Source organism: Episyrphus balteatus, chromosome 3 (genome assembly GCF_945859705.1).
Source record: "Episyrphus balteatus chromosome 3, idEpiBalt1.1, whole genome shotgun sequence".
In the NCBI taxonomy this organism is placed as follows: Eukaryota; Metazoa; Arthropoda; class Insecta; order Diptera; family Syrphidae; genus Episyrphus; species Episyrphus balteatus.
The window spans coordinates 26,796,369-26,820,767 of record NC_079136.1 but is presented as its reverse complement, the minus strand read 5'-3'; the positions used below and the strand labels follow the sequence as shown (position 1 = coordinate 26,820,767).

Sequence of the window (24,399 nt, the reverse complement as noted above, 5' to 3'; positions counted from 1 at the left end):
TTGCGGAGGCAAGAGGAGCGGAGGAGGTGTAGGTATGTCGGTAAGGTAGGAAATAGGATGAGGTAGGAAATTAGAAAAGGAAGTGTTTGGAAAGGAAAGGAAGGAATGCTAAGTTCCGGAGGACGTGGCCTGCTTGCGATGCACGGCATAAGCTCGCCGGATGGGGGGGGATCTTGCCCCCGAAACTTAACCTCACCTGCAAACAAAAACATAAATCAGGCCGAGAACAAAAATCGAAAAAAAAACCGTTTTTGAAAGATGTGACAGCAGACGGACTATCATCATCTCAAGGGCACTGCGGATGTTGGTGCAGTGTGGCCTATTCCCTCCCAACCATGGAAATCCGCGGCCATGTTTGGATTCCCCCAAGGATGGTGGATGATCGGTTTCAGATCATACCATCTTCACCGAAACTCAGCTACCGTGGCACCCCTGAAAATTGTCTTCAATTAAGCATGTTCTCACTCAGAGAACAGTGAAACAAACTCAAAATTTCTTTTTCTTATGGGCGTTTTTGAAGTTTATTATACTAAAAAAATTTGGCAAGCAATGGGAACATTTAAATAGTAGAAAATAAATAAATTTGAATAACTTTAACATTTAATATTATAAATAATTAAACAAAAAAAGAACAAAAGGTACTAAATAATCGAAATAATAAATAAGAACAAAATCCATAAAAAAAAACTGAAAAGAAAAATCAAAAGCTGTCAGGGTGACCTAGAAACGCTTTCACGGTGTCGATAAACTTAATAAACCAAAAAAAATTCAACTGACCAATCTTTCAGGGTCTTATTACACTGAAAACAAAACAAAAAAACGACGAAAAAGCAAAAGTTCTTCCTACCCCTATAGAGCTCTTTGGAGGTAGCTAAACACTAATGCACAGAAAAAATCTTTTAAATATTCCGACGACACTGAGAAAAATTTCCTAATCACTCACAAACAATATCGAGAATAATAGCCTTTTCACACCAAAGCATCCAGATAGCTTAATTAGTAAAGTTGAGAAGAGATTTTTGATGAAGAAGATCGTTTGGACATCTTTTTTTTTGTTTTTTTTTCTGCTCTGCCATTTTCTACAATTAATGAAAAGAAATTTGATTAATTATACAGAATATTTTGTTAATGAATACAAAAATATTTCTTACCAGTTGCAAAAATCAACAAACTGCATTTGTAAAACAGCTGATTCTGTCAGTTCTTTTTTTTTTTTGTCTGCTCTCATTTTTTTTTTGTCTGCTGAATTTGTGCTGAATTCTTCAAAAGGTTTGTTTGGTTATTTCGTTTGGAGTTGAATGTTTTCATTTTCAGGTTTTTGGCGAGTTTAATCAAAAACTTGTGTTTTACGAAAACTTGTGGTTTATGGAAAATGTATGGAAAAACTTGTGTTTTTGATATAGGTTTTTGGGTTTTTTCGCAAAAACCGCGTTTTTGGTTTGGTGTGAAAAGGCTATAACAAAAAATAACCAAATTTAATAATAATTCTTTTTAAACTTCACGCCGTTTAACAAAATTTTATATGTAAATATAGGACAAACACAAACACAAAAATCTCCTTCTTTTTCCTCCAATAGGGGTTGATTTTCTTGGGACTCAAAAAAATTTTCTTCCGAATTCTTATTTTCTAAAAACTCACTGTGACCTTTTTATTAATTTTTGTTTCATTTCTTTGTTTCTAGGCGGATCGTTACTGGGGCTAATTGGTGTCAGCCAGCTGGGACTATATGACTGCGAGGTGCTCCGGTGGACGGGCGACTTGGATGGAGCTTCAAACCTCTATTTTTCTGTTCGTCCAGATCCCAAAAGATGATCACTCAACGTGAGCACAGACCAAAAGAAAGTCCACGAAATTTGGTACAAATTAAAAAAAACGTGCGGCGGCCCAGTTCTAAGATGGATATCTTGGACCGCCGAAAACCAACCTAGTAATATACCTCATTGTATTTTTTTTTTGTATATACTAAAAATTTTAATTTCAATAATAAACTCACCACTATTCTTATCTTGTTTTATTTCCTCAATTTAGGATTTATTAACGTTCTAGGGCACGTAAAGAGATAGGAGAGTCTCCTATAATATCCCAAAAAGGACACGCAAAATAAATAAGTATTCACGCAAAAAAAATAAAAAAACATTATTACGCACCACAATTTTATATAGTAGAATTCCAATTTGTTTCCTTTTATTTGGCGATTTTATCACTTGCAATAAAAAAAAGGCACCACTTTTTATAGGGGGTGTTATATTTTTCTTTAAAAAAATTTCAAATTCAAATTTTTTTACCACTGGTTTACTTTGAACTTTTTAATTTGAATGACTTTTGTGAAATGTCAAAAGAAATCGCAATTTTCGTTCAACTTAGAGGAAATATGAAAGAGACGAGTATATTTTGTATTAAAAACTATCATAGCAAAGGTAAAAAAAATGAATCGTATGATTTACTTAACGGCAAAACATCATCCGTTGCCTATATATTTATTTAAGCCAAACCTATACTATCATACTCAACATTTTCATACGTCGATATATGGTTGTCCTTCTCTATTTTAATTTTAATAAGTTTGTATATTCGCCGGGGTGTGTTCCAAAATACTGACGGCGTAGTTCAGGCGCTGGATTTATATTTAGTCTCGTATGCAGATGGCGCTAGGGTCAAACAAATATTTTTACCCTCAGTATTTTTGGTAAATACAATTTATTGTACCTAGAGTATTATAGAAACTACGTAACCAACCATTTCTATCATCACATACCGTTAACCATGCGTATCCATCAATTTTATAACTTTTAATTTTTCAAAACATTCAGAACACGCTTGTACTTTGACACAAAACGTAATAAAGACTAGAAATGACAACTTTTATCCGTAAAAACATCGAAAGAAACGCGAAAACACATAAAACGGAGTGTTGCGGACGCCTGTTGCTGCTGAAAAAAAAAAAAAAAAAAACCCGATGTAAACAAACCTTGTAGAAACACCAATTTACAAGAAAAACTGAACAACTTACCTTAAATGACGAATTCTGTTCTTCTTTAGGAAGTAGGAAGTACCTGAAAGAAATATAAAAGAAAAAAAAGGAAATACCTTGAAAATATTAAATAAATTTAATACTTACCAAGTTGCTGCCATTTTGTCTTCCTTCGTCGTCCGTGTTGTTTTCAGAATGTCAATCATGAATGTATAGACCTTTGACAATTTATTACATAGATTGGTTACCCATAGATAATAATAACCGAGATGATTGGCTTTCCAGTACTGGAATAGGATTGGTTGGAAAGCTAACTCGGTGAAAATTGTACTAGAGCAAAATGAGTTAGGAAATCTATGGTTAAAGTAGAATCAATATTTAAACTAAAGGTAGCAACTATTTCTATCATCAAAAATTACATGAGAACCGTTTTTACACCAAAAGGGGTGAAAGAAGAATTCATTTGCTATAAGTGTTATATTTTTGTTATCACTTTTATATTCACCCGGTTTTATACGTCACATTCTGTTTATTTATTTAAATCGTACGTCTTTTAAGCTATTTCATCGTTCGGTCCAAGTTATTTTACGTTTACACGCGTCATTTTTTTGCTGTTTACACGTGACGTTTTGTCTTGTTAGCCTAAGTATAACTCCGTTTTATGTGTTTTCGCGTTTCTTTCGGTGTTTTTCGTATTCTACTTGTCATTCCGAGTCTCTATTACGTTTGGTGTTAAAGTACCAACGTGTTTTGAATGTTTTGAAAAATTAAAAATTATGGACCTGGCTGGTATGCACGGTGAAGATAGAAATAATTGAATACATAGTTTTTATAATGCTCTAGGTTCGTTAAACTGTGTTTAACCAAAAATACTGGTGGTTAAAATATTTGTTTGATCCTAGCGCCATCTTCATACGAGAGTAAATATAAATCCAGCGCCTGAACTACACTGCCCGCATTTCTGAACGCACCCCCGCTGAATATACAAAATATTAAAATTAAAATAGAGAGGGACGACTATATATCGAAATTAGAATACATTTTTTATGAGTGTATAGGTATGGTTTAATGAAATATATAGGCAACGGATGATGTTTTGCCGTTAAGGAAATCATACGATTAATTTTTTTTTGCTATGATAGTTTTCATACCAAAAATATACTCCTCTCTCTCTGACTGCCTGTGGAGAGTTATACTCTAAATGCATTTCTTTGGACATTTTGCAAACGTCATTCAAAGGAAGCAGTCTTTTTAAGTTCAATAAGTGGTGAAAATTTAAATAAATTTTTTTGAAAAAAAATAATTATTTCCATCAGTGGTGATTTTTTTTGAAATCGATATTGCGTAAATCGCCAAACAAATAAATTTGAATCCTGTTGCCTTAAAATTGTGGTACGTAGTACTGTTTTTTTTTAAAGTTTTTTTGGTGATTATTTATTCGATTTGTGTCCTTTTTGGGAAATTATAGGAGACTCTCCTTACATGTCTAGGACGTTCCAAAGTTCAAAATTGAGGAAGTAAAACAAAATAAGAATAGTGGTGAGTTTATTTTTGAAATTTAAATTTTTAGTTTATACAAAAATACAATGAGGTATATTACTAGATTGATTTTCGGCGGTCCAAGATATCCCTTATAGAACTGGGCCGCCGCACGTTTTTTAATTTATTAAATAAATTTGTGGATTCATTATTGCGAAAACCGTGACTCCTGGACCCTAATTTAACTCGCTTTTTGGATCTGGACGACAAAAAAAAGAGAGGTTAGAAGCCCCATCAAAAGTGGTCGGTTGTCGGACACAGCCATCCAAGTCGCCCGTCCACCGGAGCACCCCCACCTCATATAGTCCTGGCTGGCTGCTGCCAATTAGCCCCAGTAACGATCCGCCTAGAAACAAAGAAAAGAAACAAAAATTAATAAAAAGGTCACAGTGAGTTTTTAGAAAATAAGAATTCAGAAGAAATTTTTTTTTGAGTACAAATAAAATCAACCCCTATCGGAGGAACAAGAAGGCGATTTTTGTGTTCGTGTTTGTCCTATATCTATATATAAAATTTTGTTAAACGGCGTGAAGTTTAAAAAGAATTATTATTAAATTTGGTTATTTTTGGTTATTCTCAATATTGTTTGTGAGTGATTAGGAAATTTTTCTCAGTGTCGTCGGAATATTTAAAAGATTCTTTTGTGCATTAGTGTTTAGCTACCTCCAAAGAGCTCTATAGGGGTAGGAAGAACTTTTGCTTTTTCGTCGTTTTTCCTTGTTTTAGTGTAATAAGACCTGCAATGATTGGTCATTCCAATTTTTTTTTGTTTTATTAAGTTTATCGACACCGTGAAAGTGTTTCTAGGTCACCCTGTCAGCATTTGATTTTTCTTTTCAGTTTTTTTTTTATGGATTTTGTTCTTATTTATTATTTCGTTAATTTAGTACATTTTGTTTTTTTGTTAAATTATTCAATTATTTAATTTTAAAGTTATTCAAAATTATAAATTTTCTACTATTTAAATGTTTCCATTTCTTGCCAAATGTTTTTTTTTATTATAATAAACTTCGAAAACGCCCATGAGAAAAAGAAATTTTGAGTTTGTTTCACTGTTCTCTGAGTGAGAACATGCTTAATTGAAGACAATTTTCAGGGGTGCCACGGTAGCTGAGTTTCGGTGAAGATGGTATGATCTGAAACCGATCATCCACCATTTTGGGGGAATCCAAACATGGCCGCGGATTTCCATGGTTGGGAGGGAATAGGCCACACTGCACCAACATCCGCAGTGCCCTTGAGATGATGATAGTCCGTCTGCTGTCACATCTTTCAAAAACGGTTTTTTTTTTATTTTTGTTCTCGGCCTGATTTATGTTTTTGTTTGCAGGTGAGGTTAAGTTTCGGGGGCAAGATCCCCCCCATCCGGCGAGCTTATGCCGTGCATCGCAAGCAGGCCACGTCCTCCGGAACTTGACATTCCTTCCTTTCCTTTCCAAATACTTCCTTTTCTAATTTACTACCTCATCCTATTTCCTACCTTACTGACCTAACTACCCCTCCACCGCTCCTCTTGCCTCAGCAACAAAATGGCGCCCAACGTTTTGCAATTTGTAGTCTTAGTTTCAGTTCGTTTATGTTGTGAAGTTTCAACCAAACTTACTGTGAATTTTTAAGCTCGTAAGTCTGCACCAGGAAGATCCCAGAGATGTACCTAGGTGTATCGCGACGAGTACTTGAAAATTCACAGTGACTGCGGTTAGTGTTTGTTCGCGTTTATCTCTTGTTGCTGCATAGTCTCTGAAAACACGCAAGTCTGCACCAGGAAGATCCCAGAGATGTACCTAGGTGTATCGCGGCGTTGTTTTTCATGAACTTGCAGTAGCAACAGATAACGTAGTTTGTATCGTTTTTCCCTAATCCTATCCTTATAAATTTTCGCTTTTCAATCTCTAATTTTCAATTTTCTAATCCTATAGTCTTGTGAGTTCCTACGTGAAAGTGATGATTGTTTTGAATTTTAGTCTGACTTCATCCTTTCAATATTGTTTGTCAAGTTTTATTAGTTATTTCATGTCTTCTAGACAAGGTCCTTGAGACAGTCTAGGATTGCGGGAATGATTAGGAAAAACTTTGTAATGTGATTTGTTAGTGTTTCTGATAGAGTTCTGGTCCCCTATTATTGTCATCTCAAGGGAGTTTAGTTCGTCTGTCTGAAGTCTTTTTTTTAGTATGGTCGTAAGTAGGATCGTATCATCGGATTCGCTACAAAGCTACCTGAAGCACCCCGTATTCGTAAGAAACAAACCCTACAATCTAACAATTTTTTTTGAAAATTACCAAAACTCAAAAAAGTTATTTTTAAAAATTATAACCTCGTCAAGGAATATCGTTTTTTTTAAAGTAAAAATACTTTGAAAAAAAAAATAATAAGTGTCTACTGAAGTATTAGTACATACACATATACAAATATACAAAAATACAACATATCCTTAATAATATTAAACAATAAAAACACAAAATATCCAATAATACAATACTACAAAACTATAAATCTTATTTTCAAAAAAAAATTACAAAATTTTGAATTAAATCTTAGTTACTGTTTTTCGTTTTTCTTTCTAGTACCGATTTTCGTTTTGTTAGAAAAAATTTCTTAATAGTTTAAGTTTTTTTTTGAAAATAGAAAACAATATTAAACTAAGATTAAGAAAATTTCGTATTTTTCGTTAAGTTCTAATTGAAATCGTTTCCTTTTTTTTGTTTTTTTTTTGAAAAAAAAGGAAATTTTGAATTTTTTTTAGAAAATAGAAGTTTTCAAAAAAAATTTCTAAAAGTTTAATTTTCGTTAATTTATTTTGTTTTCTAAGTTTAGTTTTCGTTTCATTTATCAAGTTTAATATAGTTTCGTCATTCTTCAATTCAATTTTTTTTTATTTTCAAATTTTGCAATTGGAGAAATTAAAAATTTTCTATTTCGTTTAGCAAACTTAAGTCTTTTTCTAAGGAAAAGGTACTTTAAGATTTCAAAAACATAAGAATTTAGGAAATTATTGTTATTTATTTTTTTTGTTTAGTTTTAGGTACAATTTTCTGTTCGTTTTTCAAGTTTTTTTTGAAAATACTTATTTATTTATTAAAAAATTTCGTTTTCTTTGATTTTTTTTTTTTTTTCAAATTTCATTTTTGGTTTTGAAAATACTTTAATTTTTTTGTAGTTTAAGTTTTTTTCATTATTTAATCAATTTTTTTGTTCATTTGATTTTTTTTAAATCTTTCTTTAGTTACATTTAAACTATTCTTTTAAAAAATCATCAATTGGTTTTCAATATTTATTTATTTCACATTTTTTGTTATTTATTTTCATTCGTTTAGTTAAACATTTCTGTTTTCAGTAATTTTTTTGGTAATTTATTACATATTCATTTTTTTTTTTACAATTTTTTTCGTTATTTATTCATTATTTCGTTTATTCAAACATTTTTCGTTCTTTTTTTGTTGATTTATTACATATTCATTTTTTTTTGATAATTATTTTCTTGTTACAGTTACATAAATTTAATTTTTCTGTTCATTTTTCAAAATTTAAAGTTTGTTTTTGAACAGTAAGAACATTTTTTTTATTTTTTTTGGTAAAAGGTTACAGTTTTTGTTAAATAATTTATTTTTTTTTTGTTACAATAACTTATTTAGATTTATATATAATAAATACATTCGTTTTTTCTTGGTTTTTGAAAATAATAAAATAATAAAAGGTAAAAATAGGATTAATTAGTTTCAAAAACTCACCACTTCCACTTTTGAATTTCGATATCCTTGTTGAGTCCGTTAAAATAAAAATCCAAAATGGCACACGCCAATAAAGAAGATGAGGAACGCATACAGCGAATGCTCCAAGAGGCTGAAAGAGAAGAGAGGAGAATTACAAGATCAGCTATGCAAAATAATAACACAGGTGCGAGGCCCAAAGTCCTACACTCACCTCCACCTACTGATAGGCAAACTAGGTCCGCCTCTCAAAACATAGGCAGTGCTGGCGGTGTAGTTCCAAATGTTCCAAATCCCAACGTACTTAATAGTAATGGTACGAATCCAAATGGTCAAAGTACCAACAATCCAAATGTTAGTCGTAATACTAACTCGATAACCACCCCAACTTACAGTGATCTTAGTGGGGCGGGGGCAGACAACACAGTCAGGCAAGCTCAAGGTCAAGTAGATATTGATAGGGCTACAGGTATCCATAACAACCAAGGTTCGAGAGGTATCCTCGATAGCATTAGTCAAACCCTGCAGAAAACAAGACAAAAGAAAGTTTTACCAAATAATGTTACCTCGTTTATAGAAACACAGATAGCAAGAAGCATATCTACCTGTCAGGAAGTGTTGCAGCAGAATGTGGAGAGAGCCATTAGCGAAGGTATACAGAGTCAATTAAGTGGTTTTCTAGAACAGCTAACTTTGGCAATGCCAGTTCCACCAGTTAGTGTACCGACTCCCAGTCAACCACCTGTTAACAATGTTCAACCACCAACGTCAAATCAATTCCAAGTAGTTCCACCACCAGTTGCAAGTTATAACCCTGCTCCTGCAGGGCCACCACCAGTGTATGCAAATCCATTAGCTGATCAAGGTAGAAGTGCGTTTGTACCAGTAGGGCGTCAAGGTAGAAATAATCCAATTCAGTCAGCTGCACCGGAAATACCTTTCCAATCGCAGTACCATCCTCCAGTTTTTGGGAGTTATCAAACCCCTTTTACACCTTTCCCTTATCCACCTCCAGTCTTAAGTCCATATATGACTCCTGGATATCGAGCTCCAACAAGGGTAGATAAGTGGGGTATAGGGAAGTTCGACGGCCTGTCAGACCACCTGACAGTCGAAGACTTCGTGGTTAGGGTAGAGCAGCAGCAGAAGCGGCATGCGTCTCCGTGGAAGGAGGTACTGAGAGACTTCCACCAATTGCTCTCGGGTCCGGCATTAGATTGGTTCTGGCAGTACCAAGGAGACAAAGATTTAGATTGGCCAACCTTAAAAGAAGCTTTGCTAAGCCGATACCAAAACCCCCTTACTGATTTAGAAATCGTACGGAATATATTAAAACGGAAACAAAATCCGTACGAGAGTAGTGAGGAATTCTTCGTGGCGATAAACAAAATGAGGTACCAGTTGCGAATGGCAATTCCAGAAGCTGATCTAGTAAAGATTTTAAAACGAAACCTCAACGACAAATTAAGAAATTTGGTTTTCCCTCAAGCAATCTTTTCCCTTGATCAGCTGAGACATGTTTGCAAGGAAGTAGAAGCTGCGTTTCCGAAGAAGGATAGTGAACTGCCGAAGCCAACTGGTAGGCCTTCAGCTAGGTATGGTGTGAACGAGCTGGAGTATGATGATGAATACCAGTCTTCGGAGGAACGACTAGCGGCTTATCAGTTTGGTCAGACACGTTCGAAAAACCCTCCTCGGAAACAGGCTGATGCTTCCACTCTTGAGTGTTGGAACTGCAAGGAGCAGGGCCACACTTGGTTCAACTGCCCTTCCGAAAGACGAGTCCATTGCTATAACTGTGGTCTAGAAGGATTCTATACGACTAATTGTACGAGATGTCTTTCGGAAAACAGAGTGAGGGACGCGAAGGCTTCGGGGGAATCGCGTTCGACCCAAAAGTAGAACCCCCGATAATAAATAGTAATGAAAAAGAAACTAGTTTAAAAACTCTTCCACCGGGGGAAGAGCAAAAAATTAAAATTTTAAAACGTGAAGATGAATGTATAAGTGTTGATTTTGAAGAAAAAGAGAAGAACTTATTCCAAATAAGGCCGTTACATATCCGTCTCCAAGAATACGAACGCGCCAGAGATAGAATTTTTAATAGTGAGATTAGTGTACCATCTAAGGAGATTTTAAAATGTAGAGAAAGGTACCGAGCGCGAAGAGCAACTAAAATAAAAATGTCTTCGATTTTAAATTTATCGTCAGATCCTCGACCCTATGCCCGGATTAAATTAGGAGAAAAAGAAGTTTTTGGTTTGCTCGACAGTGGAGCCAGCGTCAGCATATTAGGGAAAAATTGTATGCAGCTAGTCGAAGAGCTAGGATGTCGAGTAACTCCATTTAAATCCGGGGTAAAAACGGCTGACGGTAAAAGTCAGTCGATAGAGGGCAAAATTGAGATTAAAGTTCGTCATAATGACCAAGAAGAGGAGCTTACATTCTTCCTCGTTCCTAACTTGGATCAAGAGATCTACCTAGGGGTTGATTTTTGGAGAGCGTTCAAGTTAGCCCCTGGAATTGTTAGTAGTGTCTCTCTAGAAGAAAATTCGGAAGTGCTGAACGCTCACCAGTTAAGTATCGATCAGCAGGCCAGATTGGATACAGTCAGGCAGAAGTTTTTATGTTTCGACCGGGATGGTCTTGGAAAGACGACGTTGATGGAGCACGTCATAGATACGGGTGATGCGCTCCCTGTGAAGCAGCGTCACTACCCTGTCTCTCCAGCGATACAAGCCATTTTGTATGAAGAGTTAGATCGGATGTTGAGTCTTGGCGTTATAGAAGTGAGTGAAAGTCCATGGTGTTCGCCGGTGGTTCTCTTGCGGAAGCCAGGCAAAAATAGACTTTGCCTGGATTCTCGTAAGGTGAACTCACTGACGAAGAAAAATGCTAATCCACTTCCACATATCGAGGGACTTCTCAGCCGACTACCGGATACATACTACATTAGTAGTATTGATCTAAAGGAAGCATTTTGGCAAATACCGTTGGAGAAACAGAGTAGGGAAAAGACTGCCTTTGCGGTACCGGGAAGACCCTTGTACCAATTTACTGTTATGCCCTTTGGATTGTGCAATGCAGCCCAAAGGTTATGCCAGTTGATGGACAAGGTGATTCCTGCACGACTTAGGGATCGTGTATTCGTGTATCTGGACGATTTGCTTATCATGGCGCCGGATTTCGAGACGCATATCGCCCTGTTAAGCGAAGTGGCCGACTGCTTACGCAAAGCGAATCTCACCATCAACATGAAGAAATCCAAGTTTTGCTTCAAGGAGTTGAAATACTTGGGCTTCATAGTTGGTGGTGGACGGCTTAAAACCGACCCTGGAAAGGTGGAGGCGATAGTGGATTTTCCACTTCCCAAAACCCAAAAACAGGTTCGGCGGTTACTTGGTTTAGCAGGCTGGTATCGGAAATTCATAAAGAATTTTTCTAGCCTGACTGCACCCCTGACGGATCTGCTGGGCAAGAAAAACGTAAAATTCAAAATGACTGAGGAAGCACTGAAGGCGTTTGAGGAGTTGAAAAGTGCATTGACTTCGGCTCCAGTTCTTTCGCACCCGGACTTCACAAAAAGATTTTATATCCAATGTGATGCTTCGGATGCGGGGATCGGGGCCGTACTGTTCCAAAGAGACGAGGAGGACTGTGAAGTCCCTATAGCTTACATGTCTCAAAAATTTAATAAAAGCCAGAGAAACTACAGTGTGACCGAGAAGGAGTGCATGGCCGCTGTGATGGCTGTGAAGAAATTCAGGCCGTATGTCGAGGGCATGGACTTCACTGTCATTACTGACCACTCCAGCCTTCAATGGCTGATGAGCATGAAGGATTTGAGTGGAAAACTCGCAAGGTGGAGTTTGTCATTGCAGACCTATGTCTTCGACATACAGCACCGTAAAGGTAGCCAGAATGTAGTACCGGATACTCTTTCTCGGGTACACGTGGATTCTCTGGACTTGGAAGATGTTGCTCCGTGGATCGACTTAGAGTCCGAAGAATTTCAGTCGGAAGAATATTTGAAGCTAATTGCTACTATAAACGAGCGTAAAAATGAACTTCCCGATTTAAAAATTGAAGACGGATATGTCTACAAGAAAGCGTTTAGAAGGTTCGGTGAAGAAGAAATGGTAGAACATTCTTGGTTACTTTGGGTTCCAACCGAATTGACTGAAGGGATCTTGTATAGGGCACATGATCCACCGAAATCTGCGCATGGTGGGATTTCGAAAACTTTGAACCGTATTAGGCAGTTTTTCTTCTGGCCTAATATGACTGTGCATGTGCGTGATTATGTTTCTAATTGTAGCGTGTGTAAACAATGTAAAGCGTCTAACCAAGTATCTCGTCCCCCTATTGTGACTTCTTATTGTAGTAATCGTCCATTTGAAAAACTGTATATAGACTTTTTAGGACCTTATCCGAGGTCAAAATTAGGAAATGTATACGTGTTTGTTGTTTTAGACCATTTGTCCAAATTTGTTTTGTTGAAAGCGTTAAGAAAGGCAGATACGATTAGTGTGTTAAAATTTTTAAAAGAAGAGGTGATTAATATGTTTGGAGTTCCAAACATAATCCACTCCGATAACGGAAAACAATTTTGTGCCAAAGAGTTCCAAAATTTTGTTTCGAAATATGGCATAAGACATTTTAGAACTGCGAACTATGCACCGCAATCGAATGCGTCGGAGAGGGTTAACCGCTCATTGCTAGCCGCTATCCGATCATACCTCAAACATGATCAAAAAGATTGGGATTCTCACCTTGGAGATATAGCATGTGCATTAAGGAGTGCAGTTCATAGCTCTATTGGTGTATCACCTTATTATGCTTTATTTGGTACTAATATGATGATGCACGGTAGTAGTTATGAGCTTGCAAGAAAGTTGAACGCGATAGACGACAATGAGTTGTTAACTCTTCCCCGACAAAATCGATTGCAGTGCATAAGGAATCAGATTCGAGAAAACATTATGAAGGCCAATGATAAATCCGCGAGGACATATAACGTCCGAACTAAGAATGTTCGTTATATCCCTGGACAAGAAGTGTACCGCAGGAATTTCGTACTGAGTGACTCGTCAAAATATCTTTCGGCGAAACTGTCACCTAAGTACATAAAGTGTCGAGTAGTAAAACAAGTTGGCAATCACATGTACGAACTTGAAAATCTTAATGGTAAACGAATCGGTATATTCCACGCGAAAGACCTCAAACAATAGACAATTTTATATATTTCCGCAAATGTCGTTTAAAATATCCGAAAAAAGTTACCGCGAATCCTAAACAACTTGGTAATAAGAGAAGAAAAAAATAAAACAAAACAAACTAAACCTCGGGTTCGAAACACCCTGTGTTGAAATATTTTCCCAACGATGTCGATATAAAAGATTAAAAAAATGTTTGTTGTATTAAATTTATATGTTTATTGCATGCCTTTAATTTATTTTATATGTTATGTGTAATTTTATGTTTACTGTTCAATGTTATTTATTTATTAACTTTTAAATTATTTTAAACTAACTGTGATATTAGGTTATAAATAGTAATTAGTATGAGCATCTGTGATTTCTAGATATAAGTTACTAACCACTTGCACTGTGATATTTTTAAATTTTTTTATAATTGACTGATAGCTTAGGTACTAACTTACATACTGTGATATTTTTTTTATTTTTTTTATCTTAATTAGTTTAATTTATTTTAATAGTTTTATAAAAATAGTATAATCTGTGATAATTAGTTTAAGTTTAGAATAATTCTTTAGAATAATCAAAATCTGTGATATTTACTTTTAGTTAATTTATTGATTTTTACTTATTTATTTAATTTATTTGTTTTTTTAACTATGGTACAAGTCCACTGTGTTTAATTATTTAATTTCTTGTACCATTGTAGTTATGCGGGATTTTTACTTATTTATTTCGCTATAACTATAATACCAGTCCACTGTGTTTTTACTATTCATTTTTCTGGTATCATTTAAGTTATGCATGATTTATTGTTAAATGTAATATTATATTTTTTTTTAAACCAAATACATGACCTTTAAATGTCAGGCCAGTTCTTATAAATAACTTAAATAAAACTTATAATTAATCACTCACCGGTTTTTCTCTCCACTTCTGCAACGTAGATAGGGATTAGCTTCTTGTGCGGCGATTGTAACTTCCAAAGTTAAAATAACTTGTCTTTGAATCTTTGATCCTGTATTAAATTATCTGCGTATAGAAAAAAAAAAAAAAAAACAAATAAGTATAACTAAAGTTAATAGAATTAAATAACAGCACTTACCTGTACAGTTTTATCCGCGTCATGAGTTTTTTTATGATTATAAACTACTAAGCTTAATTTAAGCCCGGCTTATATCATGGGTTGCTCCCCACGGACGAAAACTTAGTGCAAACAAGTTCAAAATGGTAGCTAAACAATTTTTTTTGGCACCAAAACTATTCCGCCTGGGTTGGAGTTTCATTTTAGCGAAAATCATTTTTCACCAGGCAAGAATTCTCATTTTCACCGGGCAAGAACATTTAGAAGTCGGTGCTCAGTTTGAACACCGACATCTTTCAGCAACTAAATGATGGTTCTTGCTGGTTTCATGTTGCAAAATTCAAACACGTGTATCGGAAATCGTGTGGCCCATCCAAGTCATCATTATATGCCTGAAAATAAAAAAAAAGGATAATCGACGGAATATTTATTAGATATTTATTTACCGTTAGCTTTAGAAAACTCCTTCAGAGCCAGAAACATAACCACAGGCGACCTTTTTGTTTCTTACTCGAATATTCCGGGGAATATTCTCATAAGAAATTTTGTTGCGGACGCCTGTTGCTGCTGAAAAAAAAAAAAAAAAAAAACCCGATGTAAACAAACCTTGTAGAAACACCAATTTACAAGAAAAACTGAACAACTTACCTTAAATGACGAATTCTGTTCTTCTTTAGGAAGTAGGAAGTACCTGAAAGAAATATAAAAGAAAAAAAAGGAAATACCTTGAAAATATTAAATAAATTTAATACTTACCAAGTTGCTGCCATTTTGTCTTCCTTCGTCGTCCGTGTTGTTTTCAGAATGTCAATCATGAATGTATAGACCTTTGACAATTTATTACATAGATTGGTTACCCATAGATAATAATAACCGAGATGATTGGCTTTCCAGTACTGGAATAGGATTGGTTGGAAAGCTAACTCGGTGAAAATTGTACTAGAGCAAAATGAGTTAGGAAATCTATGGTTAAAGTAGAATCAATATTTAAACTAAAGGTAGCAACTATTTCTATCATCAAAAATTACATGAGAACCGTTTTTACACCAAAAGGGGTGAAAGAAGAATTCATTTGCTATAAGTGTTATATTTTTGTTATCACTTTTATATTCACCCGGTTTTATACGTCACATTCTGTTTATTTATTTAAATCGTACGTCTTTTAAGCTATTTCATCGTTCGGTCCAAGTTATTTTACGTTTACACGCGTCATTTTTTTGCTGTTTACACGTGACGTTTTGTCTTGTTAGCCTAAGTATAACTCCGTTTTATGTGTTTTCGCGTTTCTTTCGGTGTTTTTCGTATTCTACTTGTCATTCCGAGTCTCTATTACGTTTGGTGTTAAAGTACCAACGTGTTTTGAATGTTTTGAAAAATTAAAAATTATGGACCTGGCTGGTATGCACGGTGAAGATAGAAATAATTGAATACATAGTTTTTATAATGCTCTAGGTTCGTTAAACTGTGTTTAACCAAAAATACTGGTGGTTAAAATATTTGTTTGATCCTAGCGCCATCTTCATACGAGAGTAAATATAAATCCAGCGCCTGAACTACACTGCCCGCATTTCTGAACGCACCCCCGCTGAATATACAAAATATTAAAATTAAAATAGAGAGGGACGACTATATATCGAAATTAGAATACATTTTTTATGAGTGTATAGGTATGGTTTAATGAAATATATAGGCAACGGATGATGTTTTGCCGTTAAGGAAATCATACGATTAATTTTTTTTTGCTATGATAGTTTTCATACCAAAAATATACTCCTCTCTCTCTGACTGCCTGTGGAGAGTTATACTCTAAATGCATTTCTTTGGACATTTTGCAAACGTCATTCAAAGGAAGCAGTCTTTTTAAGTTCAATAAGTGGTGAAAATTTAAATAAATTTTTTTGAAAAAAAATAATTATTTCCATCAGTGGTGATTTTTTTTGAAATCGATATTGCGTAAATCGCCAAACAAATAAATTTGAATCCTGTTGCCTTAAAATTGTGGTACGTAGTACTGTTTTTTTTTAAAGTTTTTTTGGTGATTATTTATTCGATTTGTGTCCTTTTTGGGAAATTATAGGAGACTCTCCTTACATGTCTAGGACGTTCCAAAGTTCAAAATTGAGGAAGTAAAACAAAATAAGAATAGTGGTGAGTTTATTTTTGAAATTTAAATTTTTAGTTTATACAAAAATACAATGAGGTATATTACTAGATTGATTTTCGGCGGTCCAAGATATCCCTTATAGAACTGGGCCGCCGCACGTTTTTTAATTTATTAAATAAATTTGTGGATTCATTATTGCGAAAACCGTGACTCCTGGACCCTAATTTAACTCGCTTTTTGGATCTGGACGACAAAAAAAAGAGAGGTTAGAAGCCCCATCAAAAGTGGTCGGTTGTCGGACACAGCCATCCAAGTCGCCCGTCCACCGGAGCACCCCCACCTCATATAGTCCTGGCTGGCTGCTGCCAATTAGCCCCAGTAACGATCCGCCTAGAAACAAAGAAAAGAAACAAAAATTAATAAAAAGGTCACAGTGAGTTTTTAGAAAATAAGAATTCAGAAGAAATTTTTTTTTGAGTACAAATAAAATCAACCCCTATCGGAGGAACAAGAAGGCGATTTTTGTGTTCGTGTTTGTCCTATATCTATATATAAAATTTTGTTAAACGGCGTGAAGTTTAAAAAGAATTATTATTAAATTTGGTTATTTTTGGTTATTCTCAATATTGTTTGTGAGTGATTAGGAAATTTTTCTCAGTGTCGTCGGAATATTTAAAAGATTCTTTTGTGCATTAGTGTTTAGCTACCTCCAAAGAGCTCTATAGGGGTAGGAAGAACTTTTGCTTTTTCGTCGTTTTTCCTTGTTTTAGTGTAATAAGACCTGCAATGATTGGTCATTCCAATTTTTTTTTGTTTTATTAAGTTTATCGACACCGTGAAAGTGTTTCTAGGTCACCCTGTCAGCATTTGATTTTTCTTTTCAGTTTTTTTTTTATGGATTTTGTTCTTATTTATTATTTCGTTAATTTAGTACATTTTGTTTTTTTGTTAAATTATTCAATTATTTAATTTTAAAGTTATTCAAAATTATAAATTTTCTACTATTTAAATGTTTCCATTTCTTGCCAAATGTTTTTTTTTATTATAATAAACTTCGAAAACGCCCATGAGAAAAAGAAATTTTGAGTTTGTTTCACTGTTCTCTGAGTGAGAACATGCTTAATTGAAGACAATTTTCAGGGGTGCCACGGTAGCTGAGTTTCGGTGAAGATGGTATGATCTGAAACCGATCATCCACCATTTTGGGGGAATCCAAACATGGCCGCGGATTTCCATGGTTGGGAGGGAATAGGCCACACTGCACCAACATCCGCAGTGCCCTTGAGATGATGATAGTCCGTCTGCTGTCACATCTTTCAAAAACGGTTTTTTTTTGATTTTTGTTCTCGGCCTGATTTATGTTTTTGTTTGCAGGTGAGGTTAAGTTTCGGGGGCAAGATCCCCCCCATCCGGCGAGCTTATGCCGTGCATCGCAAGCAGGCCACGTCCTCCGGAACTTGACATTCCTTCCTTTCCTTTCCAAATACTTCCTTTTCTAATTTACTACCTCATCCTATTTCCTACCTTACTGACCTAACTACCCCTCCTCCGCTCCTCTTGCCTCAGCAACAGGAGTTATATTTAGGCTGACAAGACAAAACGTCACGTGTAAACAGCAAAAATGACGCGTGTAAACGTAAAATAACTTGGACCGAACGATGAAATAGCTTAAAAGACGTACGATTTAAATAAATAAACAGAATATGACGTATAAAACCGAGTGAATATAAAAGTTATAACAAAAATATAACACTTATAGCAAACGAATTCTTATTTCACCCCTTTTGGTGTAAAAACGGTTCTCATGCAATTTTTGATGATAGAAATCGTTGATACCTTTAATTTAACCTCGGTTGTGTCATTAACCATAGTTTTTCTCCCTATTACATTTTTCACCGAGTTACCCTTCCCACCAATCATATTCCAGTATTGGAAAGCTAATCATCTCGATCATTATTATCTATGGGTAACCAATCTATGAAATAAATTGTCAAAGGTCTATACATTGACATTCATGATTGACATTCTGAAAACAACACGGACGAAGAAGGAAGACAAAATGGCAGCAACTTGGTGAGTATTAAATTTATTTAATATTTTCAAGGTATTTCCCTTTTTTTTTTCTTTTATATTTCTTTCAGGTACTTCCTACTCCCTACCGCAGAACAGGATCAGTGATACCACTTTACTTCAATTGAAGTAGATCTACTTCTTTTTTTTAAAAAAAATTTAAATCTACTTCCTACTTCGCACCATCACAAAAATATCGAAATCTACTTCATTTTAAAATATCTGTTCCAATCTACTTCAAATGATCAAAATATGAGCCAAATCTACTCCTTTTTTCAGAAAACCAAATATTTGACTAAAAATTGTTATAAAATAATGTAAAGAAATGTGTTTGTACCGAAAATATGGGCTTTGAAAGAATTAAAATTTCTGGTTTTAGTTGTTTTTGTTAATTAAATTATTTAACTTAAATACCTACATTTAATAGAATTATTTTTTTTATATAGATTTGTATAAAAAAAAGAATATTTTGAAATCTACTTCGATTTTTCTCAATTTACTTCCATTTTTTCTTCAAATCTACTTCGACTTTTTTTCTGCAAGTGGTAACGCTGAACAGGATTCGTCATTTAAGGTAAGTTTGTTCATTTTATATTGCATAATTATCGTTTGGTTTGTTTGTTTACTAATTTTTTTTTTCTTTTTCAGCAGCAACAGGCGTCCGCAACAGTTAATCTTGTGATCTTAGGAACTCTAGTGGTGACTTGAAAAAGCAGAATTTGTATGAAAAAAACACACTGAGCGCCACCTCAAAAAAGTGGCGACATGAACTAATACTAAATTCGACTTCATGAAATATATATACAATGGTGAGAAGAGAATTTCTTGTTTGTTTCCATATTTGAAATTATTGAATGCATATTTTTGTTTCAATTTGCTTAGAATTCAATTAAAAAGAATTATCTCAGTACCAAATTAATTTTTTCTTGTTTATTCATTCATAAAATTAATCTCAAAAATTTTTCTTTTGACAGATCAACAAAATGTAACATTTAGTCGTTCCTAAATCAAAGTTAACATTTTGTAACAAAATGTAACAAAAACAAATACAACGATTTTTTTGACATAACAACAATAGTTAACATTGTTCAATAAAAGAACGGACCACAGGTGTTTTGAGATATTTTTCAAGTTTTTCAATTAAAGATTATATAACTTGTAGAGCACGTACCATTATGTGTGATATATCAAATGAAAGGTAATATTAGCAGCATGCGTATTAAAGTTAAATTAAATTTGTTATGTGCTCTAGATCAAAAGGTATTACGTGTTTAGAAAAAGAACATCTTTTCACCGTTATCTCGGAATTTTGAATATGAAATTAATTGAAATTTTGCACAATTATAATTTTTTTAATTACCTATCTACTGTATAAATTTCATTCATCTATTTAGTAAAACAAAAAAGTTCTGATCAATTGATTTTTCCTTCAAAATTTTGAGCAGAATTAAAAAATGTTTTGTAGAGCTTAAGATTGTAGAGATAAAATTTGTTTCATTTTGTTTCAAATCACTACGATACTAAAGAAGTTTTCACTTCAAACAAAATTATAAATAATAGTTTTATGCTATATGGAAAAAACTGCGAACTAAAGTTGGTGCGACATTCGCTTAAGGTGCCAATGATTGGGCATTTTACCCTAGGTAGTTTCTCCAACTTCAAAATTTTGAGCATAATTAAAAAATGTTTTGTAGCGATTAAAATTGTAGAGATAAAATTTGTTTTTTCCCGATCTGCGTACTAGGCTTAAAGCCTATACATTTTAAATCTTTTCGGATTTTCTAATCACTTACACTTGTGTATTTCAAAAAGGTCTTGTGTAGTAAGTTTCTATGCAACTCGCGTACATAAATTCATTCACACACACATTTTATAACGGCTTCACCAAAATTTTTAACAAATTTAAAGCGCTTTTTGTGATTTTCTATAAAAGTTTTTGTAATTAGTTTATTTTAAGAAAAACGGCTTTTGGAAGGGTTGAAATTCTTCAAAAACAATATCATAAAGGAACGAATCTTTTTTATGACCTGTTTTCGTCATAAAAATTATTCAAAAATGTTTACTTTTGTACTTTTACACTTTTTGGGTCAATATTTAAGCTTAATAATAACTACAAAAGGCAATTAGAATTTATTATTTTAAAAACACTTTGGAGCTCAAATACATTTGAAAAAATATTTTTTTCTTAAAAAAAAAAAATAAACAATATTTTATAAATAAAAATTGTATTTCTTTTTAATTAAATATGGATGACAATTTAATTTAATTCTTTTTACGAAAATCTAATCCTTAGCAGTCTCTAGACGATACAATCACAGTGCCAATATTGTAATTAAATAACATACGATTATTTGGTGTGGTTGCGAGCGTTGTGCATTTTATTTATATTAGAGCTCTTGAAACCCGGGTACCCGAAGACCCGCCCGGGTACCCGGGTACTCGAATATCCGGGTAGCACCCGGGTACCCGAAATACTCGAGTACCCGAGTGTTTTCAACAGCTCGTGTAACCAAGTAAATTCGCGTAAAAGAAAACTTTTTTTTGTGTTTTTTTTTTATTTTGCTATAATTTATTAACCTGGTTGACACTTTTTGGGAATTTGTTTGGCATTTAAAGAGTTTCCTGGTTGAACCAAAGTACAAAGATATGACCAATTTGGTCATGTACCAATTTTACCTATGGAATAAGGTTGCTTTATAAAAGTTCCAATTTTAAAAGTGGCAGCCCTATATTTTTTATTATAGTTATCAACTAACAATGCCAAACAAACTTCTTAAAAGTGTCAACTAGGTTAATAAATTATAGCAAAATATGAAAAAATAAGAAAAAACAAAAAACTAAATTTTTTATTTGCGTATCTACTTGGTTACACGAGCTGTTGAATATACTCGGGTACTCGGGAACCCGGGTACTCGGGTATTTTGAGGACCCGGGTACCCGGGTATTTCGAGTACCCGGGTACCCGGGTATTTTGGTACCCGGGTCCCCGGGTAGCATTGGACCCGGGTATTATCCGGGTAGAATCAAGAGCCCTAATTTATATCATACCTACATTATTAGTGCACATTATTCTCCAAATAAATTCTAATTGCCTTCAGTAGGAACTGCAAAATTTGTAAATCTCATACTTGACCTGGAGCCTGTTAAAAAGTTTTTCATATATGTGTTTTATACTATTCGAAGAGGTTATTAGTAAGTTCCTACAATCTCATACATGTGCCATTTAAAATACCTTTCCCAAAATACCAATTTTATATTCAGTTTATGGGTATAATGTCAGTATTTCAATTAAATGGATGAAAAAACTGTTGATTTAAACACTTTAATATTCCGTCGTATTGGTTAGTGTTAAGTACTGGCACTCTCCGTTTTTGAATACATAGAGCAGGGTTGGGAGACCCAAAATAGATTTAACTCATTGGATTTTTGTTTTGTAACCAAAAAATAATTTAGTTTTACTGTTTTCAGAAAGAAGGGTACTATTCTGTTAAGTTTTGTGTTTGAAAATCTTAACTTTGTTGACTTAAGAAGAGTTTTTTATTTAAACAATGACAACATTCTTAAAACCCATCACAGAGCCTTTATAACAGTTTCGGGTTTGCTCCAAAATTTAAAAACTTTTATACTTTCATTGAAACCTGTAGATAAATCGTGCTTAACAGAAACCTTTCTCCATAATTAAAATTCAAAGACAAAAAAAATAAATAATTCAAAATAATTTTCTTAAAATAAAAATAAAATTTATTTACATCTCTTATAACGTCTGAATCCATTGCAGATCTTCTGCAACATTCTCAATCTCACTATGTTTTTTTGATTTCTTTTTTAATGAAACCTCATTATCTTCATCTCCCCGCGAATGCTTTCGCTTTTTCTTCTTTTGTTTTTTCTGTAAAACCAACTCAACTTCACCATCGCTATCCATTGCAATTGTGGTAAAACCTTCTTTATTTTTAGACTTATTCTTCTTCGCCTTCAACGTTTCTGTAGGTAAATCATAAAATTCCTTTAATCTCTTTGCTATTTGAGAAGGAATCTTAAGTTTCTTATCGAAATCAACTCCATGCAATGGATGACGTTCCTTAATACCTTTTGGCATTGGTACTTTAACTGGCGAAGCTTCTGGTGGAGATGATTCTGGTGGTGGCATAGCTTTGAGACGACTTCGCATTATTATGCTTCCTTTCACAGGCAGAATTTTAACCGCGTTGTGACCTTTTTTACTTTTATGTCCGAATGCATGAAGAATAGGTTCAGAATATTCAGTGGCAACAGTTTCAAAGTTGTTATGATTACTGCGTCCGGGTAACTTGATTTGTTGGTCTTTAAGGAAGGAAATTGATTCTCCTTTAGGACATTGCATTACCCAAATTTCATCTTCGTCTTCGTCAATTGAAAAGAAATCACCTAGAGCTGGTTTTTCTTCATCGATTTCTTTGTATTTGGGATTATTTTTGAGAAATGTATGTTTGATTTCTTTTGGATTTGCAATAGATGGAGAATGCATTTTACTGGAAATTAATAAACAACAATTATTGGTTTTACATAAGAACAATATGAAATAATTATACCTAGAATTATTATAAACTTATTTTTTCATTTATATTCAAGTTTTTATTATTTTGTATTTGCACGTGCAACTCTACTCTACAGTTTGTGTTGTCTTTGCACTTCACTTGTCACAGTTTTTTGACATTTTTATTTGACATTTCACTAAAATCACTATTGTGAATTGTACTTTGTCATGAATATTGTACTAGATGGCTTGGAAAGTACAGGATTGTTTAAAAATAAGTGTGACCAGCATATGCTTTCTCTATGCTCTATCCGAAAAAAAGTAGAACTGTTAAATGAAATGATTTTGATTAATTTCCGAAATTATCTCATATGGGTCGAAACAGGCAATTATCCTAAAACGGTTTTCGTTTAAAATTATCATTTCGTTTGACAGCACATATTCTATCTTCTCCATTTGACTCTTTTTTCTCACACTCCTTGTGTTCAATTGTTTCCGTCTCTCCTAACTAATTTTTGACGTTCTCTTTTTGCGCTACTCGATTCAAACTAGAATAGCCCTGTTCCTTTGGGAGGTGGCAAAGTACTACTAGTACTTTACTAGCGATTTTCAATGGAACGCACTTTTAACGTATTCAATACAAATCGTATCTACTCGGGAAGAAGAGAATGAGTAGATAATAGTACTAGATTAACCAAAACATCTACTAGTAGTAAACTACCACCTCCAATGGAACAGGACTAATGCCTTGAGGTAATCGAATACCAGCAAAGTATACGAGAGCGGTACAGATGATGGAAAAGTTCGTAATACTTCTCCCAGTGTGTTCTTCCGCCTAAAATTTCCGTTATAGTAGGGGTATTCACGATCCGGTGTAACAAAAAAGTGTAAAAATGCAAAATTTTGTTTTTTACTACAACTACAATAGACAAATCTTGCACCATTGTATTTTATTTTTGCAATAGGGTTGGGGTATAGTAAAAGTGTAAAAAAAAGTGTAAAGTCTGTATATTTGGTTGTTTTATTTTAAGAAAATGTTACACTTTTACAACGATACAAGACCATTTGCATCGAATCGTGAATATCCCTAATATTACGTACCGTTCTACGTCTACCGCTACCATAACGAGTTCAGGAGAGACCACACCGGAAATGTATGCGGTAGCGGTACTATTACGGTACACCCGTACCGTATGTTGTATGGAACG

The 24,399-nt window shown here is 34.0% G+C and overlaps 1 protein-coding gene and 2 long non-coding RNA genes across 3 annotated transcripts; 1 reads left to right on the top strand and 2 right to left on the bottom strand.

The window, feature by feature from the left end:
* The first annotated feature begins 3,317 nt into the window (after positions 1-3,317).
* Positions 3,318-4,854, top strand: LOC129913984 (uncharacterized). The gene is made up of 3 exons (XR_008772123.1): positions 3,318-4,364; positions 4,441-4,511; positions 4,576-4,854. It is a non-coding gene; the product is annotated as an uncharacterized LOC129913984 (long non-coding RNA).
* On the bottom strand, positions 4,755-15,461 carry LOC129913985 (uncharacterized). The gene is made up of 5 exons (XR_008772124.1): positions 15,150-15,461; positions 14,948-15,068; positions 14,523-14,893; positions 14,336-14,449; positions 4,755-4,857 (listed from the first exon to the last, which is right to left on the bottom strand). It is a non-coding gene; the product is annotated as an uncharacterized LOC129913985 (long non-coding RNA).
* A 6,932-nt stretch (positions 15,462-22,393) lies between these two features.
* LOC129914574 (uncharacterized) lies at positions 22,394-23,367 on the bottom strand. The gene is made up of 2 exons (XM_055993898.1): positions 23,247-23,367; positions 22,394-23,186 (listed from the first exon to the last, which is right to left on the bottom strand). Exon 2 carries the CDS (start codon positions 23,180-23,182, stop codon positions 22,430-22,432), a length of 753 nt encoding a protein of 250 aa, XP_055849873.1. The 5' UTR covers positions 23,183-23,186; positions 23,247-23,367; the 3' UTR covers positions 22,394-22,429.
* Positions 23,368-24,399: the final 1,032 nt, after the last annotated feature.

What these genes read in the sequence shown, in the direction of transcription:
- LOC129914574 (XM_055993898.1), bottom strand. Translation starts at nt 23,182, where the DNA reads ATGCATTCTCCATCTATTGCAAATCCAAAAGAAATCAAACATACATTT.